Source organism: Notamacropus eugenii, chromosome 1 (genome assembly GCF_028372415.1).
Source record: "Notamacropus eugenii isolate mMacEug1 chromosome 1, mMacEug1.pri_v2, whole genome shotgun sequence".
Classification (NCBI taxonomy): Eukaryota; Metazoa; Chordata; class Mammalia; order Diprotodontia; family Macropodidae; genus Notamacropus; species Notamacropus eugenii.
This window is the reverse complement of record NC_092872.1, coordinates 319,695,168-319,715,043: the sequence shown is the minus strand read 5'-3', so window position 1 is coordinate 319,715,043 and position 19,876 is coordinate 319,695,168. Positions and strand designations below refer to the sequence as shown.

The following is a 19,876-nucleotide window of genomic DNA, read 5'->3' as shown; positions in this document are numbered from 1 at the left end:
AATTGAAATAGAAAGGAACATACCTTTTTTCAGCATCTATAAAAAAAGCAGACCATATATTAGAGCACAAAAACATCATAAAGAATGTAGAAAAGAATATACACTAAATATATTCCTTTCGGATCATAGTGAAAGAAAAAATACATTCAATAAGGGACAATAGAAAGATTAACAATAAGAAACTAACTTACATAATGTTAGAGGTTGGTTGGTTGTTGTCCTTCATCTTCAGAGGACCAAAATGACATCACCATGATAAAGTGAAATTTCAATGTCTCTGACTGTGGCTGATGAGACCAATACAAGCTTGGAATGCTTTATTACAGGTTGGGCACAGATATTCTATGTGAATATTTTGGGGTGGAAAAACACAATTTGGGCATCTTGTGTTTACTGTGTGCTGTCTCAGTTCTGCGTTGCTCAAAGAGCGCAACCCCAATTCTGATATGCGCACGCCATGCTGAACAGTCCTGTGCCATAGTCTCCCATGTGGCACAGTGGAATCCAAAAGTCTTGAGAGAGATTTTCAGAGTGTACTTATATTGCTTCTTCCGGCCACCATGTAATCGTCTGCCCAATGTGGGCTCTGCATAAAATAGTCTTTTTGGTAAGCATACATTTCACATTCGATCAACGTGGCCAGTCCATCAGAGTTGCCCTCTCTGAAGCACAGTTTGAATACTTGGCAGTTAAGTTCCAGCACAGACTGCAGTGTCTGATACCTTATCCTGCCAGGTGATCTTCAGAATCTTCCTAAGACAGTTCAAATGAAAGCGTTTCAGTGTCCTGGCAATGTGCTGGTCGACTGCCCACGTTTCACAAGCGTATAACAATGGAATCAGCGTATCTCTCTGTAGACATTCAGTTTGTTAGTGAGTCTAATGTTTCTTCTCTGCAAAGTTTTCTTTGGAGCCTCACGAACACTGAGCTACTTCTGGCAATGCATGCCTCAACCTCACTGTCAATGTGAACATCCTTGAAAAGTACACTACCAAGGCAAGTGAAGTTATCCACAATATCCAAAACTTCTCCATTTCTTGTAACCAATGGTTTCATAAATGGATGGTGTGGTGGTAGCTGATGGAGCACCTGTGTTATCTTGGTGTTGATTATTAGGCCAAAATTAGCACAGGCAGCAGAGAAAATCATCTGCAAGCAGAAAATCATGTGCCGTCACTCCCTACACTTTGGTGTTGGTTGGAAGCCTTTTCAAATTGAAGAACTTACCATGATTATGGTAATAGACCTTGATGATGTGTTCATCTTCACTGAAAGCACTTGTCACAACGGTTCAAAACGTCATGCTAAAAAGCATGAGAGCAAGCACACAGCCCTGTTTCATTGCATTCGTGACTGGGAAGGCACAAGAGCATTGTCCATTACCTAGAACCCAGGGAAATATGCTATCATAAAACTGACGTAAAATATTGATGAAATTCTCCAGGCAACCAAATTCTGATATAATTTTCCATGAGCCCTCAAGACTAACAATATCAAAGGCCTTGGTCAGATCTGCAAGAATTATGTACAGTCCTCCGTTCTGCTCCTGGCATTTTTCGTGGAGTTGTCAGGCAGCAAATACCACACTGGCTCTCAGTTATAAGTTCATTTTCCATGTGAAGGATCACCCTATTTAGGAGGACTCTAGCTAGAATTTTTACAGCAATGACTAAGAGAGAGATCCCCCTGTGATTGTCACAGGACAATCTATTCCCTTTACCTTTGTAGAGATGGACAACAGAGGCATTCTTGAACTCATAGCAGATAACCTCCTCTTGCTATATAACTTGGAAAATTTCAGCCAAATTTTGTATGAGCAATGGTTCCCCTACCTTGTAAATCTCATCTGGAATATAATCAACACCAGGTGCTTTGCTACATGAAATGAGCCTAATGGCCCTCAAAATCTCTCTTCAATTGGAAGTTCAGCTAAGAAGTGATGGACTTCAACCTGAGGTCAGCGATGAATGGCCTGAGCATTGATTGGTGATAGTCTCTTGAGAAAACTTTGGAAGTGTTCAGCCCATCTCACTAGGAACATATCCTTATCGTTGATCAATGTGGCTCCATCAGCAGTAAGTAGTTGTGATGAAACATAGGACTTTGGTCCATAAATAGCTTTCAGAGAATCATAAAAGCCATTTGGATTGTTACTATCAGCATAAAATTGATTTTCATCTGCCTTCTTACTGAGCCAGTAATTCTGTGTCTCTCTAAGCTCTACTTGTACTTTGCTTTTGATGGAAATAAATGTTGCCTCCTTAGAGGAGGATGAGCTATCCTGCTGGTAAATCCTGTGAAGTGTTCCTTTTTCACTAAGCAGCGTGTGACTTTCCCCATCATTTTCATCAAACCACTCTTGGAGTTTGCGAGTGTTCTGACACAGAGGAGCAAATGCAGTGCTGTCCATCAAATCTCAGAGCTGCCCACTCCTTTTCTGCTTCACTGTTGTCAACTATGTGTTGGCTCAACATTATCTCCAAGTCGGTTGCAAGGTGTTCACTCTCAGAAAAGAGCACTAATTTGTTGATATTATTTCTTCTGGTAGTCATTTTGCCTTTGAGGTGGTGCTTTTCATGAATGCAAATATTTAGCTTGGAAAGTATAAGTCTATGATCAGTCCAGTACTCTGCATCACACATTCCCTTTGTCCCTGTCACATCTAGTCTGTCTCTTCTCCTTACACCCACATAATTTGTTAGATGCCAGTGGTTGCCTCGAGGGTACATCCATGGAAAATGATTGTATTTAGGTAAGCGAAAACCAGTATTGGTGATGAGAAGACCATGCGATGCTCAAGTCTTCAGCAATAAATAACCACTCAGGTTCCTGTTTCCAACTCCATTCCTCCCTAGGAATTCCTGCCACGTCTAGTAGTCTGAGTCTTCTCTAACATTAATGTCACCCAGAATTATAATCTTGTCCTCCTTTGGGACATTGAAAATAAGTGTCTCTAGGCCTTCACAAATTTTTTCTTTGATATCATTAGGGTTTGTCATGGTGGGATCATAGACACTGGTGATGGTGGCATGGTGTTTTCCTGCAAGTGGACATCACATTCTCATGAGCCTGTCATTCATTACCTTTGACAAGCATACCAGCTTGCTGATCAGAACAGTTTTGATTGCAAAACCCCATGGCCGCCTCATGGCATTGTCCTTCATTGCACCCACTCTAGAAGAAGGTGCATCTGGCTGCAAATTCAGTAACCTGACCTTCATTTGCCAACTTTGTTTCACTCAGCACTACAATATGGGTGTGATACCTGTTGAGTTCACTTGCAACAAGAGCACTTGTTTTTGTGTTGTCTCTTAGTGTGAGTACACTTCATGTGCTGATGGTGAATGGAATCATCTCTGAAGATGTTTTCTTACTTTTTTGTGTTTTCTTACTGCATTTTGGGATTCCCTGTCTGCTGCAGTAATCAGGCCAGGGTTGGATAAGAACGCGGTGTTTAGGGCATCTTTTTTAGTCCCCTTCCTCACACCAGGAGGTGAGTAGTGCAATCCTGAAAAGGTTGCTCAGATGCCCAGGGGCTGCCGAGTCTTGCTGGTGATTCCAGTGAGAAACGACCCTATGACCTAGGCCACCTGTGTGCAGGGTTGTGACTCCCAGTGTATCAGGACTTTCAGGCTTAATAGTCAAATGGTATGAATGATCTCTTTTGATTCATGTGTAAATTGGATTTAAGTGAGGCAGAGTTGCACAAAGTTTTCAGGCTCATTCAGTTCTCCAGAGTCATGATAGTCCAGTGGCAGGACAGAGTCAAGATGGCTGGCAATGGCTCAGGACACAAGCCAGAGAAATGCTGGAAGATCAAAACATACACTGAGAATACAACCAAGTCCAAACTCCTACATCTAAAACCTCTGTGAAAAATATGAATTGATTACAGACCATGGAAGAGTTCAAAAAGGATTCTGAAAATCAAATAAGAGAAGCAGAGGAAAAATTGGGAAAAGAAATGTAAGTGATGTAAGAATATTATGAAAAACAAGTCAACAGCTTGTTAAAGAGGACTCAAGAAAATCTGGGGAAAATAGCACCTTAAAAAGTGGAGTAACCCCAAAGTCAAAAGAGATCCAAAAAAACAATGAGGAGATGAATGCTTTAAAAAAGTAGCCAAACGGAAAAGGAGCTACAAAAGCTCACTGAAGAAAATAATTCTTTAAAAATTAGAATGGAGGAAATTGAAGCTAATGGATCTATGAAATATAGAAATCTATGAAATTACTACAGAAATCCAGAAATTATTAAACAAAACCTAGAGAATAAAAAAAATAGAAAAAAATGTGAATTATCACAGTTGAAAAAAATTGACCCAGGAAACAGATATGGGAGCGATAATTTTAAAATAATTGAACTACCTGACAGCCTGAATAAAACAAAAAAACCTTAGATATCAACATTAAAGAAATTTATATGGGCAACGACCTTGATGTTCTAGAAGCAGAGGGCAAAATAAAAACTGAAATGATCCACCTATCACCTCCTGAAAGAGATCCCAAAAGGAAAATTCCTTGGAATATTATAGCCAAATTCCAGAGTTCCAGATCAAAAAAAAAAAATTTGAAAACAGCTACAAAGAAAGTATTTTTTGGGCGATACGTGAGCTGGCGTAAGATGCCGCATTGCTAAAATAGTCCCATTCACCCTGACCTCGGGGGCTGTCTATCGCCCTCAGCAGGCTTGCGGATTCGGAGGATGAGCCCCCGAGACCCCGCGACGACCTTGTGGGCAGGGACTGTGATGTCTTTAATCGTTTCCCACAGAGGATTCCTCAGCTAGAGATGATTCTCAGTGGCTTCTCAGCACTTCCGAGTCCGCCATTTTGTCTCCTCCATTTCTGCACGAGGGGGGGTTAAGGGCCCCCCCACCCAATATGCATTTATGAAAAAGCCGAAAAAAGTAGTTACTGCCAACGGGGAGTCCGACTCAGGGGAAAAAAGGGGACCAAACTGGTGGGCGCGGAGGGAGCAGAGTGGACGGTGCCCCCGACACAGCGATGTCTTTGGTGGACCTGGGGTAGAAGCTGCTAGAAGCAGCAAGAGAAGGACAAGATGATGAAGTGAGGACTTTGATGGCCAATGGTGCCCCTTTTACTACAGATTGGCTTGGAACATCACCTCTGCACCTGGCAGCCCAGTATGGTCATTATTCCACAGCGGAAGTGCTCCTGAGAGCAGGGGTTAGCAGGGATGCCAGGACTAAGGTAGACAGAACTCCTTTGCATATGGCCGCAGCAGATGGACATGCACATATCGTGGAGCTGCTCGTCCAGAATGGTGCAGATGTGAATGCCAAGGATATGCTGAAAATGACTGCTTTGCATTGGGCCACAGAACATCATCATCGTGATGTGGTGGAGCTGCTGATCAAGTATGGAGCTGATGTCCATGCCTTCAGCAAATTTGATAAATCTGCCTTTGACATAGCTCTGGAGAAGAACAACGCAGAGATTCTTGTCATTCTCCAGGAGGCAAGGCAGAACCAGGTTAACACCAATCCCGAGAGAGCCAATCCAGTAGCCAGTACGGTGACAATGGCTGTCCCCTTTATCTTCACATCTGGAGAAGTCATCAACCTGGCCAGCCTTGTTTCTTCAGCCAGCACCAAAACCACCACAGGTGATTTTCATACTTCAACAGTACAGTTCTCCAATTCTACCACCTCAGTGTTGGCCACCCTGGCTGCTCTGACTGAGGCATCCGTCCCTCTTTCCAACTCCCACAGAGCCACAGCCAATTCAGAAGAAATCATGGAGGCAAATTCGGTTGAGTTAGCAATCCAGCAAGTGGTGGGGAGTGGAGGTCAAAGGGTCATCACTATAGTGACAGATGGAGTACCCCTGGGTAACCTCCATACTGTGATTCCCACTGGTGGTATTGGCCACTCATTCATTGCAAGGTGGACAACAAGGTGAGCTATCCCATTTGGATGATTGGCTATCTCAGCTTCCTTCACTCCTTCTAAAAATGTCTTGAAGTGAGAAGAGGATCAGTGTACTCACCTTTCCCTCTACCATCATGACTCAGGTGTTGACCAAACCTATAACTTCTGTTCAGAATCCCACACTTTCTCATTTGCATGATGCTGTGTTAGACTTTTCCCTTACAAGCATTCATTGAAAAAAATAAGTTTGTGTCTAGTGAAAAGAGAAATGTAAAAAGGAATAAAAACTTTATTTATGGTAAAAAAAAAAAAGAAAGTATTCTTTCTATAATTCAAGTATTATAGAAACATGATCAGGATAACACAAGAAATGGCAGCTTCTATACTAAGGGATTGGAGCGCTTGAGATACAACATTTCACAGGTAAAAGAAGCTAGGATTATAAACACGAACCAACTACCCAGGAAAACACAATATAATTCTTCTAGGAAATAAATGGATATTCAATGAAATAAAGGACTTTCAAGCATTTCGATGAAAAAAGCAAAGCTGAGTACCAAATTTGACTTTCAGATAAAAGATTCAAGAGAACAATGAAAAGCTAAACAGGAAAGGGAAATCCAAAGGTCTTGTTAAAGTTGAAGTGCTTACATTCCTCTCTGGAAAGATATTAGTAATTCATGAGACCTTTTCCAGTATTAAGGTAGTTGGAGGACACAGGGTGAATTGAATATGAAAAGATGACATCTAAAAAGGAAACTTGAGGAGTGAGAGAGGAATTTGCTGAGAGAGGGAGAAAGAGAGAGATAGAATGCGGTAAATTATCTCACATAGAAGAGGCAAGAAAAAGCATTTAAAATGGAGTGGAAGAAGGGGGAGGTTGGAGGAAACTATTGGACTTGACTCTCACCAGATTTGGAGGGAATAGCATACATGCTCAGTAAGGTATGAAAATCTATCCTAACTACAGGAAGGCAGGGGGTAAGGGGATAAGACAGGCTGTAACGATAGAAAAGAGGACAGATTTGGGGAGAAAGAAGCATAGATTTTTGAGGAGAAACAGGGTCAAAAAGGACAATGGAAAAAATGGAAGGTTGGAAAGAATAGAGGGAAATAGGGTTAGTCGTTCACAACATGACAATTATGGAAGTGTTTTACATGACTACACGTGTATCACCTATATTGAATTGCTTGCCTTTACAGTGAGGGTTGAAGGGGAGGGAGGGAGGGAGAGAATTAGGAATTCCAAGTCTTAAAAATGAATGTTAAATGTTTTACATACAAGTGGAAAATAAGTTATACAGGTAATAAAGTATAGAAATTTATCTTGCTACACAGAAAAGTGTAAGGGAAGGAAAGAAAATAAGGGGAGGTTGGTGATAGAAGGGACAGCATATTGGAGGAAGAGTTAAGCAAAATGCAGGCCCTCTTGGGGTAGGGGGAAAGGACAGATGGGAAGAAAATTATGATTACATTTTGTGGAAGCGACTGTTAAAACTAAAATTGAAAACAAACTTCATGTTCCCTCCAATTATAGTATCACAGTTCTCCAATATATGTAGAAGGATGCACATATAAACACATAGGTTATATATGTGAACATATAAAAGTATATCAATATAAACGTATGGCAAGATCAGATAGATAGATGCGTAGATAGATGAAAGAAACAAAGAAAGAAAGGAAGAAAGAAAGAAAGAAAGAAAGAAAGAAAGAAAGAAAGAAAGAAAGAAAGAAAGAAAGAAAGAAAGAAAGAAAGAAAAAGAAAGAAAGAAGGTAAGAAGGAAAGAAGAAAAGAAAGGAAGGAAGGAGGGAAGAAGTAGGCTAGGGTAGATGGTATTTGGGAAGAAACCAGAGATCTTGAAAATTTTGTCTGCCTAATTCTTCTCTTCTTATTGCAAGTGGTGTCCTTGGGGTCAGTGTTCTTGAGTTTCCTGTCTAATTCCTTCTCCACATAATCTCTCTATCTGAGGATGTTTATGTCTGATCTCATATTCCTTTTTCTCACTGTTTCTCTTGAACAGTAATATGAGGTTTTGTCCTATGCTTTAAGGAAATTCATTTGCAGATGTGGTGTGCTCTTCTTTTTGTCCCTAGAGGCCGTGAATTGACCTTTCACAGATTCTACATAGTATGTATCACCACCATACCAAATAGCTAATAGAAATCTCAGCCCTCTCCCTGGACTCTGGTGAACCCAGTGAATGCTATAGTCACTGTAGATGAACTGAGAAGATGAATTGACTGCTGAGCCATTTTCGGGACTCTTTCCACCTTTGATGTCCACCTGTTCCTCCAAACTCTCACCTCTGGCTACAAGAAGCTGCAGCATGTCCCTTGGCCACACCCTGGTAAACCACTTCGGCAGATAGGCCAAACCAGATTGAGGGTAACCAAGGGTTCTCAAATCCATTGGTGAGTTAGGGGGTGTCTATCCCAAACACATGAAGACTTCATCTGGTGGAATGGGCTGATGAGAGCAATTTGTTCCAATGGCCATGAAGGCAGATGAAGCAGGCAATGTGGAGTGCTAAGAGCTTGGTTGAACCCTGAAGATGTCAAGGTCATCCACTGCATCCTGAGTTATTGACAGACATCTTGACTCTGTCCTGCCACTGGCCTATCATGACTCTGCAGGAGAGAGTGAGGCTGACGACTTTGTACACCTTCGTCTTACGTAAATCCAATTTACACACGAATTAAAACACGTCACTTATACCATTTCACTATTATGCCTCAAAGTCCTGGGGTAGAGGCAACTGATGTAACAGCAGGAGCAGATACACAGCGAGCTGTAATCACAACCCTGCACACAGGTGGCCTAGGCCATAGGGTCTTTTCTCACTGGAAGCAGCAATGAGACTCGGCAGACCCCTGGGTGTCTGAACAGCCTTTTAAGGGTCTCACTGCTCACTTGTCAGTGTGAGGAAGGGGGCTGAAAAAGGTGCCCTAAATATTGTGTGCTTATCCAACCCTAGCCTGGTTACTGCAGCAGACAGGGAATCTCACAAAAATTGTACGAAAACATCTGCAAAGATGATTCCACTCATCATTGGCACATGGAACATGTTCACACTAATAGACAACACAAAATCCAGTGGATCTGAAAAAAGAACTGTTCTTGTTGCAAGAGAACTCAATAGGTAACACATCCAAATTTCAGCCCTGAGTGAAACAAGGTTGGCAAATGAAGGCCAGGTTGCTGAAGTTGGAGCTGGATCACATTTTTCAGGAGTGGCCAAAATGAAGGGCAATGCCGTGAGGCTGGCATGGGTTTTGGAATCAAAACTACTCTAATCAGCAAGTTGGTATGCGTGCCAAAAGGAGTGAACGACATGTTTATGACAATGTGATTGTCACTCGCAGGAAAACACCATGCCAGCATCATCAGAGCCTATGCTTCCACCATGACAATCCCTGATGGAGTGAAAGAAAAAATTTGTGAAGACCTGGAGACCCTTATTGTCAATGTCCCAAAAGAGGACAAGTTTATACTTTTGGGTGACTTTAATGCTAGAGTAGGCTCAACCTACCAGATATGGTAGGGAATCCTATGGAGGAATGGAGTTGGAAACAGCAACAGCAATGGTCATTTACTACTGAAGGTGTGACAATCACATGACCTTTTCATCACCAACGCTGTCTTCAATTTACCTAAACAAAACAAAACTTCATGTATGGAGCCTCACAACAAACACTGGCATCTAATAGATTATGTACTTGTAAGAAGAGACAGACAAAATGTGACAGTGAAAGAGGCAATGTGTGATGCAGAGTGCTACACTGATCATAGACTTATCCTTTCCAAGCTAAATATTTGCATTCATCAAAAGTGCCACCTCCAAGGCAAAATGACTGCCAGAAAAATTAATGTCAAGAAATTGGAGCTCTTACCTGAGAGTGAACAGTTTGCAGCTGACTTGGAGGGAAAGTTAAGCCAACTTCCAGTTGACAACAATGGAGCAAAAAAGGAGTAGGCAGCTCTCAGAGATTTGGTGTACAGCACTACATTTGCTCGCCTGTGTCAGAACACTTGCAACCACCAAGGCTGGTTTGATAAAAATGATGGGGAAATTCAGAAGCTTCTAAGTGAAAAAGGAGCACTCCACAGGATTTACCAGCAGGATAGTCATCCACCTCTAAGAAGACAACATTTAATTCCATCAAAAACAAAGTGCAAACAAAGCTTCCAAAGATGCAGGAGTCCTGGCTCAGTAAGAAGGCACATGAAATTCAGTTTTAAGCTGATAGTAACAGTCCAAAGAGCTTTGATGATTCCCTGAAAGCTATTTATTGACCAAAAACCTATGGTGCATCAAAACCACTCAGTGCTGATGAAGCCACATTGATTCCTCATAAGGACATGATCCTAGAGAGACGGGTTGAACTCTTTCATAGTGTTCTCAACATATCGTCGTCAGTCAATGGTGAGGATAGTGACCATTTACCTCAGGTTGAAGTCAATCCCTTCTCAGCTGAACTTCCAACTGAAGAAGAGGTTTTCAGGGCCATAAGACTCCTTTCATGTGGCAAAAATCTGGTGCTGATTCCATTCCAGCTACGATTTACAGGGTAGAGGGATCATTGCTCATACAAAAGCTGACTGAAATTTTCCAGGTTATGTGGCAAGAGGAGGTTATCCCGCATGAGTTCAAGAACGCCTGCATTGTCCATCTCCATATGTGTAAAGGAACAGATTGTCCTGCGATAATCACAGGGCAATCTCTCTCTTAGACATTGCTGACAAAATTCTTGCTGGAGTCCTCCTTACTAGGCTGATCCTTCACTCAGAAGATGGGCATATACATGACAGCCAGTGTGGCTTCAGAATGGGCTGAGGAACTGTTGATATGGTGTTTCCTGCACTACTCCGGGAGAAATGCCAGCAGCAGGACAGAAGTTTGTATACAACGTTTGTAGATCTCCCCAAGGCCTTTGACACTATTAGTCATGAGGGCTTATGGAAAATTATGTGAAAATTTGGTTGCCCAGATAAGTTCAACAATATTTTATGTCAATTTCATGATGTCATGTTTGCCCAGGTTCTGGATAATGGACAAAGCTCTCGTACCCTCTCAGTCACCAGTGAAGTGAAACAGGGCTGTGTGTTTGTTCCCATGCTTTTTATCATGATGTTTTCAACCATGTTGACAAATGCTTTCAAGAAGTTTGAACACAGCATCAAGATCAACTACAATACTGATGGTAAGTTCTTCAATTTGAAAAATTTACAAGTCAAGACCAAAGTACAGGGAGTGTTGGTGCATGATTTTCTATTTGCAGATGATTGTGCCCTCAGTGCAGCCTCTGAAACTGAGATGAAACACAGTATACATCAATCCTCTGCTGATTGTGATAATGTTGGCCTAATAATTAACACCAAAAAACCACAAATTCTCCATCAGCCACCACCACACTACGCATAAGTGGAACCATCTGTTACAACAAAAGGAGAAGTTTCAATTGCTGTGAATAAGTTCACTTACCTTGGTAGTGTACTTTCCAGGGATGTGCACATTGAAAATGAGTGTGATGCACGCATTGCAACAGCTAGCTCAGCGTTTGGGAGGCTCCGAAAAAACGTTTGGGAGAGAAGAGGTATTAGACTGATTACCAAATTGAAGGTCTACAGAGCGGCTGTGCTGACCTGATTATCATATGCTTGTGAAACATGGACGCTCTACCAGCACCATGCCAGGAAACTGAGTGACTTCCATTTCAACTGTCTCAGGAAGGTTCTATGGATCACCTGGCCAGATAAGCTACCAGACACTGAAATCCTTTATCAAACTGAACTGAACTGAACTTCAGAGAAAGCAGCTCTAATTGGGTGGCCACGGTGTTCGAATGCAAAATGTATGCTTGCCAAAAGGACTCTCTTGTGCAGAAATTGCATGGGGAAGTGATCATATGGTGCCCAGAAGAAAGAATCCAAGCACGCTCTCAAGGTCTTTCTCAAGAACTTTAGATTTAACTGTGAAACATGGGAGATATTGGCACTGGACCACTCAGCGTGACATGACCACATAAGAAAAGGTGCTGTCCTCTGAGCAAAGTGAAATTGAGACAGCACAAAGTAAACGCAGGATGCACAAATTTGGAATATCCACCCCAAATATTTATATAGGCTACCTGTGCCCAACCTGTGGTAGAGCATTCTGAGCTCGTATTGGTCTGATCTGCCACAGTTGGACACACTGATATGTCACTTTACAATGGTGATGCCATTTTGGTCCTGTTCGAAGACGAAGACAACAACCAACCTACTATAGTAACTTAAGGTGAATTGAGAAGCTTTGCAGGAAAGGCAAAGAGATCCTCCAGACTAACTCACATCATCACTAGACTCTACCAGTTGAACATCACAATAGACACCTGCAAACAGAGTCATTAAAGACAAGAGTCCCACAAATACATCACATCAACGAGTGTTTCCCTAGTCAAAAAACAAATCTACCTTGTAAAATAATCAGAATGAAAATTTTTTGTCCAAAACCCATTTTTCATGCTCTACAATGCCAGTCTTTTGGAGAGAAAGGACACACAAAGGAAAAGCTCCTTTCCTAGAGCTGCAGACAGAAGTTTTGCTGGTTTTCTTCTCTAGATGGAGGAGCCCAAATTGCTTGTTTTTCTCTGTTCAGTATTACAATAACAACTGTCTCCCACTAGAATGAGTACCCTCCCTGAGCTTCATAGAAGTTTCCCCAGAATTGGTTCTCAATGCCTGAGGAACGTTAGTGACACTGAAAATCCAATCTACTTTCACTTCCAAGGGAATACTCATAAGACTTTTCTGTTGGTCTGATATTTTCGTAGTGCCTTTTCTAATTAGGAAGGTACCCCAAGTCTTTGCATTCTTGATATTCACCAGACGTAGAATCTGCTTTAGGAATACTTTTTTCTTTTATTTTATTGGCAGGGAAAGAGGAAAGGGACAATTTCTCAGCATGCTCCTAAATACTTTGGCTTGCTTATAGAGCTGGTTTTTTCGCATTCTTTTTGGAATCAGATTTCATGTGGATTAGATGCCCCAAATTCCATTCATTGTCCCTTATATACAGGGTATGCTCTATTGGCACGAGAGAGGTGATTGTTAAGTTTTCAGTGTGAGCAGTATACTTCAGAAATCAACGAACATTGAAAATTATGGCCATATATACAGGGTTTTTTAGTTCTTTAGATTTTAACAAAGGGAGAGAGAACTATTAGTAAAGCAGTTCACAGTAAAAAGTGTATTTTTCCCCTTCAGAGTTGGTTGCTTAAAACTGACAATAACGTCCAAGATCATATCCCTCTTTAGCTGCAGGAATTGAGGCACAAAATGTACAGGACATAATAAAATCTGCTGAATCTCCTGAAATCTCCTCTAAAATGTCCTATGTTTTGTTTCTCAGTATAACTCATTGTATATAGTTGAACAGTGACACAATATCCTCTGAAGAATGTGGATATCGTCTGGAGTATCTGGACAAATGCATAATCTGAACCTCCATGTGTAGGTAACCTCCATTCCAAGGCAACCAAGTCTGCTGTGATACACTGTACACAGTGGCATTAAGAGAGAGAGGCAATATTTTTCTGGTTTATGTCTACATTATAAGGTAGTTCTCATCAGGGACCAATAGAATGCTAGCAAAGACACTAATTATTCTCCCATCAGCCTTTGGAACTGTGGTAATTTGTATACTGTAAAGCCTAAACTGGTTCAGTTTGTCTCTCTGTTATTCCTTTGTCTGGTTCAGGTCTTACATTTCCATTGTTCTGTCATTGCTACACAATTTATAGGTAAAAAGAACATTTCAAAGTAGCTTATGACATACAGCTAAATTTCTGGTCCTATCAAAACAATTTGGCCTCCGAGGCATAAAAAGTCTCATTGACTTTTGTTTTATCTTCAAGTTATCTTTCTATATTATTTCCCTTTCAATAACTCCTGGGAAAATATGTACTTTATATGCACATTAAGAGACATCTATACTCCTAATGTCCATATGGACTATTTTTAGCACACCTGTGGTAGAGCCTTCCAAGCTCATATTGGTCTGATCAGTCACAGTCAGACACACTGTACCTTTAACACAGTGATGTCATTTTGGTGCTCTTTGAAGCCTAACAAAACCACAGCACAGTAGCATTCTGTCACATTCATATACCACAACTTATTCACCTGAATTGTTGAACATATTCTATTTTCAGTTTTTTGTTTTTAACACCATAAAAACAACTGCTATCAATATTTTTATATAAAAGCTCCTTTCCCTCTTTGTTTAATCTTTTGGGTATAGGCCTAACACGGGCACAGTTGGGTCAAAAGGCAGCCTTTTAGCAACTTTTAGTGGTATAATTCTAAATTGTTTCCACAATAGTTGTACCCATTCAGAGATTCACCAATAGTGCATCAATGTGTCCATTCGACCATAGCACCTTCAACATTTATCATTTTCCTTTTTTGTCCCTCTGGTATGAGGTAGAATCTCAAAAGTGCTTTGGTTTCATCTCTTTAATTGTTAGTGATATGACATTAGCATATTTTCATATATATGTATATATATGAATATATATACACACACATACATATGTACATACACATATTACCAGAAAATACATATAAATAAAGATAGTTTGAAACTTTTCCCTTGTGAACTACCTATTCATATGTATGGAGATTTCTTTCGATTGGAGATTTACTCATTAATTTAAATTACTCCAGATATCTGGGAATCAAGAGCTTTATCACAGGAAGTTGTAAAGATTCCTTTCCTCATTGTTTTCCTTTTAATCTCACCTCTATCATATTTGTTTTTGCAGAACTTCAAAAATTTTACAAATGGAAATTTATCCATTTGTGAGCTGTAAGAGAATTCTTCCAACTGAGGCCTGATGTGTTTCAATTTCATTCCTAAGGGGAGTCTCTGAGGTTTTTTATTTTTTTCCATCAGATTATTTAACAGACTTGAACTACACTCTTTCTTTCTAGACAGTGTGTTTCCCTGATATCTCCAGTGATTTTTTTTTCATGCTACCTTCCAATTCTAAGACAGCTTGTCAATTTTCATTATGGTTTCCTAAAACTTTTTTTCTGATCATACATTGTACAATCTGAGGATTCTTGGAATTCTCCATATAACCTTTGGTTTTGATATTATTTCTCAAAATTTTTTAGTTTTTTTTTTCTATTTCTTCCTTTATAATTGAGTCATTTTTTCTCTCTGGTTCATTCTAATTATTAAGGCATTCAGTTATTTAATTGGGTTTCCTGTTTTCTATTTTAAGATAACAATTTTCCTTGACATTTTGTCATGAATATTTTTTTCCATTTTGTGTCCCTTGTTTCATTTGCAACAGATCCATGCACAGTTTCTGAAGAACAGAAAGTTATTTTTGTATATGACTTTGCATGAACTGGTATTATTGCTTTTATGGATGTCCCCCACATCAAGGGACTGCTTCGTGTTTTTCACAATCTTTCTTGTTCATTCAGTGAGGTAAGGGTTGGGGTTACGAAAAGTACTGAGGGCACCTGTACATTGGTGTAACTCTACAACAGATTAGTATGACCTAGGCCTCCATGGTACTGAGTGTGTTGGACCAGACAGTTCTTTCTCTTACTAGGATCTACTTGGGGCTATCTCTTGTCAAGAGATTTTGGGACCTCTTTGTGCTGTAAGATCTGCCTTAAGATCTCACCTGGAGTTATATTGGAGGTAGGCTATGTTAGGTTAACTAATTTCTCCTCTATAGTTAAGATTTTACTGTACATGAGAGTTGAGGGAGGGGCAAATAAAAAGTGGTAACACAGAGAAAGAAGACAGACCTACCAGCCCATTCTCCTATCATATAACAATAGAATCAGACTCAGTTTCATCACAGAGGAATCAAACTATTGAGTATCTTCCTACTTATACTGTCCTTTTCCTTGGCTGGCATCTCTGTGTGGTGGTTTCATTGATTAGAGGTGGTTTTCTCCTCTTTTTCTCATCACACCAAAACAATTTTAGTTATCATTTTCAGACTATACACAATCTTCAGTAATATGGAAAGAATTTTCAAGTGGTTAAGTAGAAAAACATCACCTAAACTTTAGGTTGATTTGATTTATTATTCACCCAGAATAAAAAATAACAGTAAGATGACAATAGGTGATATAGAAGAACAAGTGGAAACAAGGCTTCATGTTCTAATCAAAATTTCACTTTAATTAGATATAGTGGATTTTGCACAGGACCTGCCACGACCTCCATTAAATCCAAGATCTGAGCATGGAATGAGAACAAGGAAATACTGCAAGGAAGTGTGTGTAAGAGAAATGTGATACTGCATTTTACCAATGTGTGTTATACTTCCCATGCACCTACGTAAGTGTGACTGATAGAGAGGCAAAATTAGATATCTCTGGAGTGTTTTGCTTGCACCCTTCTCTATGAGAGACTTTAATTCCTATCTAGAAAGGAACATAAGAGAGTATCCAGGCTCTGGGGTAATCAAACAGGGATTAGCAAGCTCAAATTTTATCTATCCTACCTCCCAAATATTATTAGTCTAAGGAAAATCAGTTCTAGGTATTAGTTGAACATAAAAGGTTTTTTTCTGTAAAATTTGGATTCAGAGAAGAGGTCATAGGGAAGGGCCTGCAAGACCACATATCACCTTGAAGTCACAGTTCCCCGCTTCTGGCCCAAGATATATAACAAAGGCTCAACTCCTTTCCCACAATACTGGAGTTTTACACTCAGCCAAAATGTTATTGCAAAGTTATTTCACTTGTATCTGACTTTTTCTGACAAGTCTTGGGTTTTCTTGAAAAAATTGCTGGAATTGTTTGCACTAATCTTCGTCAATTTATTTTAGAGATGAATAAACTAAGGCAAAAAGGATTGAATATCTTGCCCACAATCACACAGCTAGTAAGTGTATAATTTGAATTCACGATGATGTGTTTTCCAGGCCCATCAACTTATTCAATTTCTTCACATAGCTGCCCTTTGTATACAACACAGAGTAGTAAATTCCCATAATAATATAGTGTGTGATACACCAAAGACACATGTTTTGGGGACAAAAATATAGTATTTGACCAAAACTACTGAGACAACTGTAAAACAGTTTGGCAGGAAAAAAAAAAAGATGTAAACCAACACCTCACACTGTGTACCAAGATAAGATCAAAATGAATACATCATTTAGATGTAGAAGGTGATACCATGGGTAAATTAGGGAAGCATGGAATAGCTTAAGTGTTACTTCTATGAATAACACATAAATGTATGACCAAACAAGGGAAAGACAAGATTACAGGATGCAAAATGGATAATTTTCATTATATTAACTTAAACTTGTATACCATTGAAATCAATACAGCCAAGGTCAGAAGGAGAACAGAGAGCTGTTAGAATATTTTTATATTAAGTGTCACTGATAAAGGCCTCATTTCTCAAATTTATGAGAACACATTCAAATTTATGAGTACACAAATTACTACTCAGTTGATAAATGGTCAGAAGATATGAATGGGCAATTTTCAGATGAAGAAATCAAAACAATCTACAGTCAAAAGAAAAAATTTTCAAAGTAGCTATTAATGAGGAAAAATTTATAATAACTCTGATGTACAACATCACACTTATCAGATTAGCAAATATGACAAAAGAAGAAAAATGACAAATATTGAAAGAATGTGGGAAAACTGAGACACGAATGTACTATTGGTGAAACTGTGTAGTAATCCAAACACTTTGGAGAATAATTTGGAACTGTGTCCCAATAGCTATAAAATTATTCCTTATCTTTGATTTACTTCCAGATCTGAATCCCAAATAGACTTTTTTTAAACTTAGAAAAAGACTTATATGTATAAAAACATTTATAACTGGTATTTTTGTGGTGGCGAAGAATATGAAATTCAGAAGATTCCATCAATTGGGCAATAACTGAAGAATACATGGTATATGATTATAGTGGGATACTATTGTATACTTCTAAGAAATGATCAGTAGAATTGTTTCAGAAGAAGCCTGAAAATAAGTAGGTGAATTGGTGGAAAATGAAGTAAAAGAACCAGGAGAACATTGTATAAGACAATATGAGTAACATATGATGAACAAGTTTGTAGCTCAGGTATTCTTAACAATTCAATAATCCAAAACAGTCCCCAAGGATTCAAGATGAAAAATTTCTAAATAGCCACCAGACAAAGAAATAATGAAGTCTGAATGCAGATCAAAGCATATCACATTTCACTTTTTTTTTTCCTTTCTTTTGGGGAGAAGGTGTCTACACCAAGCAGAAGGCTGTCCCTAGTCAAAGGGGCAGATGTGGACAGTTTTTTTTTTTCCAATAGACAATGAAGGCAATGAAAGCAAGTGGTGTAGAGCACTCAGAGCTTGGGTAGACAGTGAGGGTGTCAAGGTCATCAACTAAATTGTCAGACATCACCAGCCATCTTGACTTTGGGCTTGCCATTGGAATTCAATGACTGAAAAGCAGAGTGAGGATGATGAGTTCTTGCAACTGTACCTCACTTAAATCCAGTTTGTGCACAAGTCAAAAGACAACAAACATACCATTTTTGCCTGCCTCAAAATCCTGTGGGGATAGGTAAGGGGTAATAGATACAGGGAGTGGTAATCATCAAAGTGAGCACTGACTATAGAGTTTACTTCTCACTGAACTGAATCATCAGTGGGATTCAGAAGTCCCCTAGGTGTCTACACAAGTGTTTCATTTTTTTTTTTAAGAAATTCACTTCTCATCTACTGGAATGAGAAAGAGGCTAAAACAGGTACCCTAAAACTTGTCTGCTTCAACTAACCTAATCCTGGTCTGCTTACTAAAGTACTTAAGGATCTTACCTTCTAGTCAAAACAGAAGCAGAAAAAATACAAAAACTTTTGCCAAGATGAATCACATGAATGTTTGCCCTGTTATGAACAACATGAAATTCACCAGATTTCAAAAATCTTCTGTTGTGAAAGAAATCAGCAATTATCGTGTAGAAATAGCAGCCTTGAGTGAGAGAAGGCTTGATATGATAAATGATAAAATAAACACTTTCCAAATTTGGAGCTGTATTTTTCTGGAGAGGTCACTGTGACAAGGAGTGTTATGAAGCTGATACAGATTTTTCAATCAAATCTAATTTAGTCTACACATTTATTCGCCTCCAAAAAGGAGTCAACAACAGGTTGATGACAAGATGATTGTCATTTGAAGAAAAGTTCCCTGCCATCATCACCACTGTGCATGCTCCCACCATAACAGCAATGGTCAAGCCAAAGAAGAATATTTTGAATAACTGAACATCCCCATCATCAATGTGCCGAAAGAAGACAAGAGTATAAATCTGTGCCAAGCTTCCGATCAGGCGTAGCATAGAGTCATTGGAAAGAATAGAGAAGAAACAGAAACAGGCACTTACAGCTGAAGACTTTGGTGTTTCATAACCTTCTCATCACCAACACTGTTTTCCATTTATATAAGTGCAACAACATTTTGTGGATGCATCCTCAGAGCAAACACTGTTAATTAATAAACTATCCTATGTTGCAGAGAAGGAGAGTGACAAAAGAGATGTGTGGCACAATGTGTTGGACCAATTCTATGATTATCCTCTCCAAACTAAACACTTGCGGTAACAAGAGTGGGAGCCCAAAACAAGATGTCTAATGGAAACATTAATATCAATAGAATGCAGCACTTCTCCATTCACAGGCAAATTGAGCCAACATACAATTGGCAACAAGGGAAGAGAAAAGGAGTAAACAGCTTTGATTGATTTGGTGTACATAATTGCATTTACTCATTTGGGCCAGAACATTTTCAAATATCAAAACTGTTTGATGAAAATGAAGGGGAAATTCAGAAGGTGCTAAATGAAAAATGAGAATTCCATAGGGCTTACCAGCAGGAGTTCATCTTTCCTCAAGAAGGTGGCATTTAACTCCACCAAAAGTAAAATGAAAACAAAGCTTAGAGAGAAGTAAAATTC

The 19,876-nt window shown here is 39.5% G+C and overlaps 1 pseudogene and 1 gene segment (V, D, J or C); one reads left to right on the top strand and one right to left on the bottom strand.

The window, feature by feature from the left end:
* Positions 1 to 4,808: 4,808 nt before the first annotated feature.
* LOC140517327 (GA-binding protein subunit beta-2 pseudogene) lies at positions 4,809 to 5,923 on the top strand (annotated as a pseudogene).
* Positions 5,924 to 7,933: 2,010 nt separating this feature from the next.
* Positions 7,934 to 8,224, bottom strand: LOC140517320 (immunoglobulin heavy variable 3-43D-like). The segment is given in 1 exon segment: positions 7,934 to 8,224. A coding segment is annotated over 1 exon segment (291 nt).
* Positions 8,225 to 19,876: the final 11,652 nt, after the last annotated feature.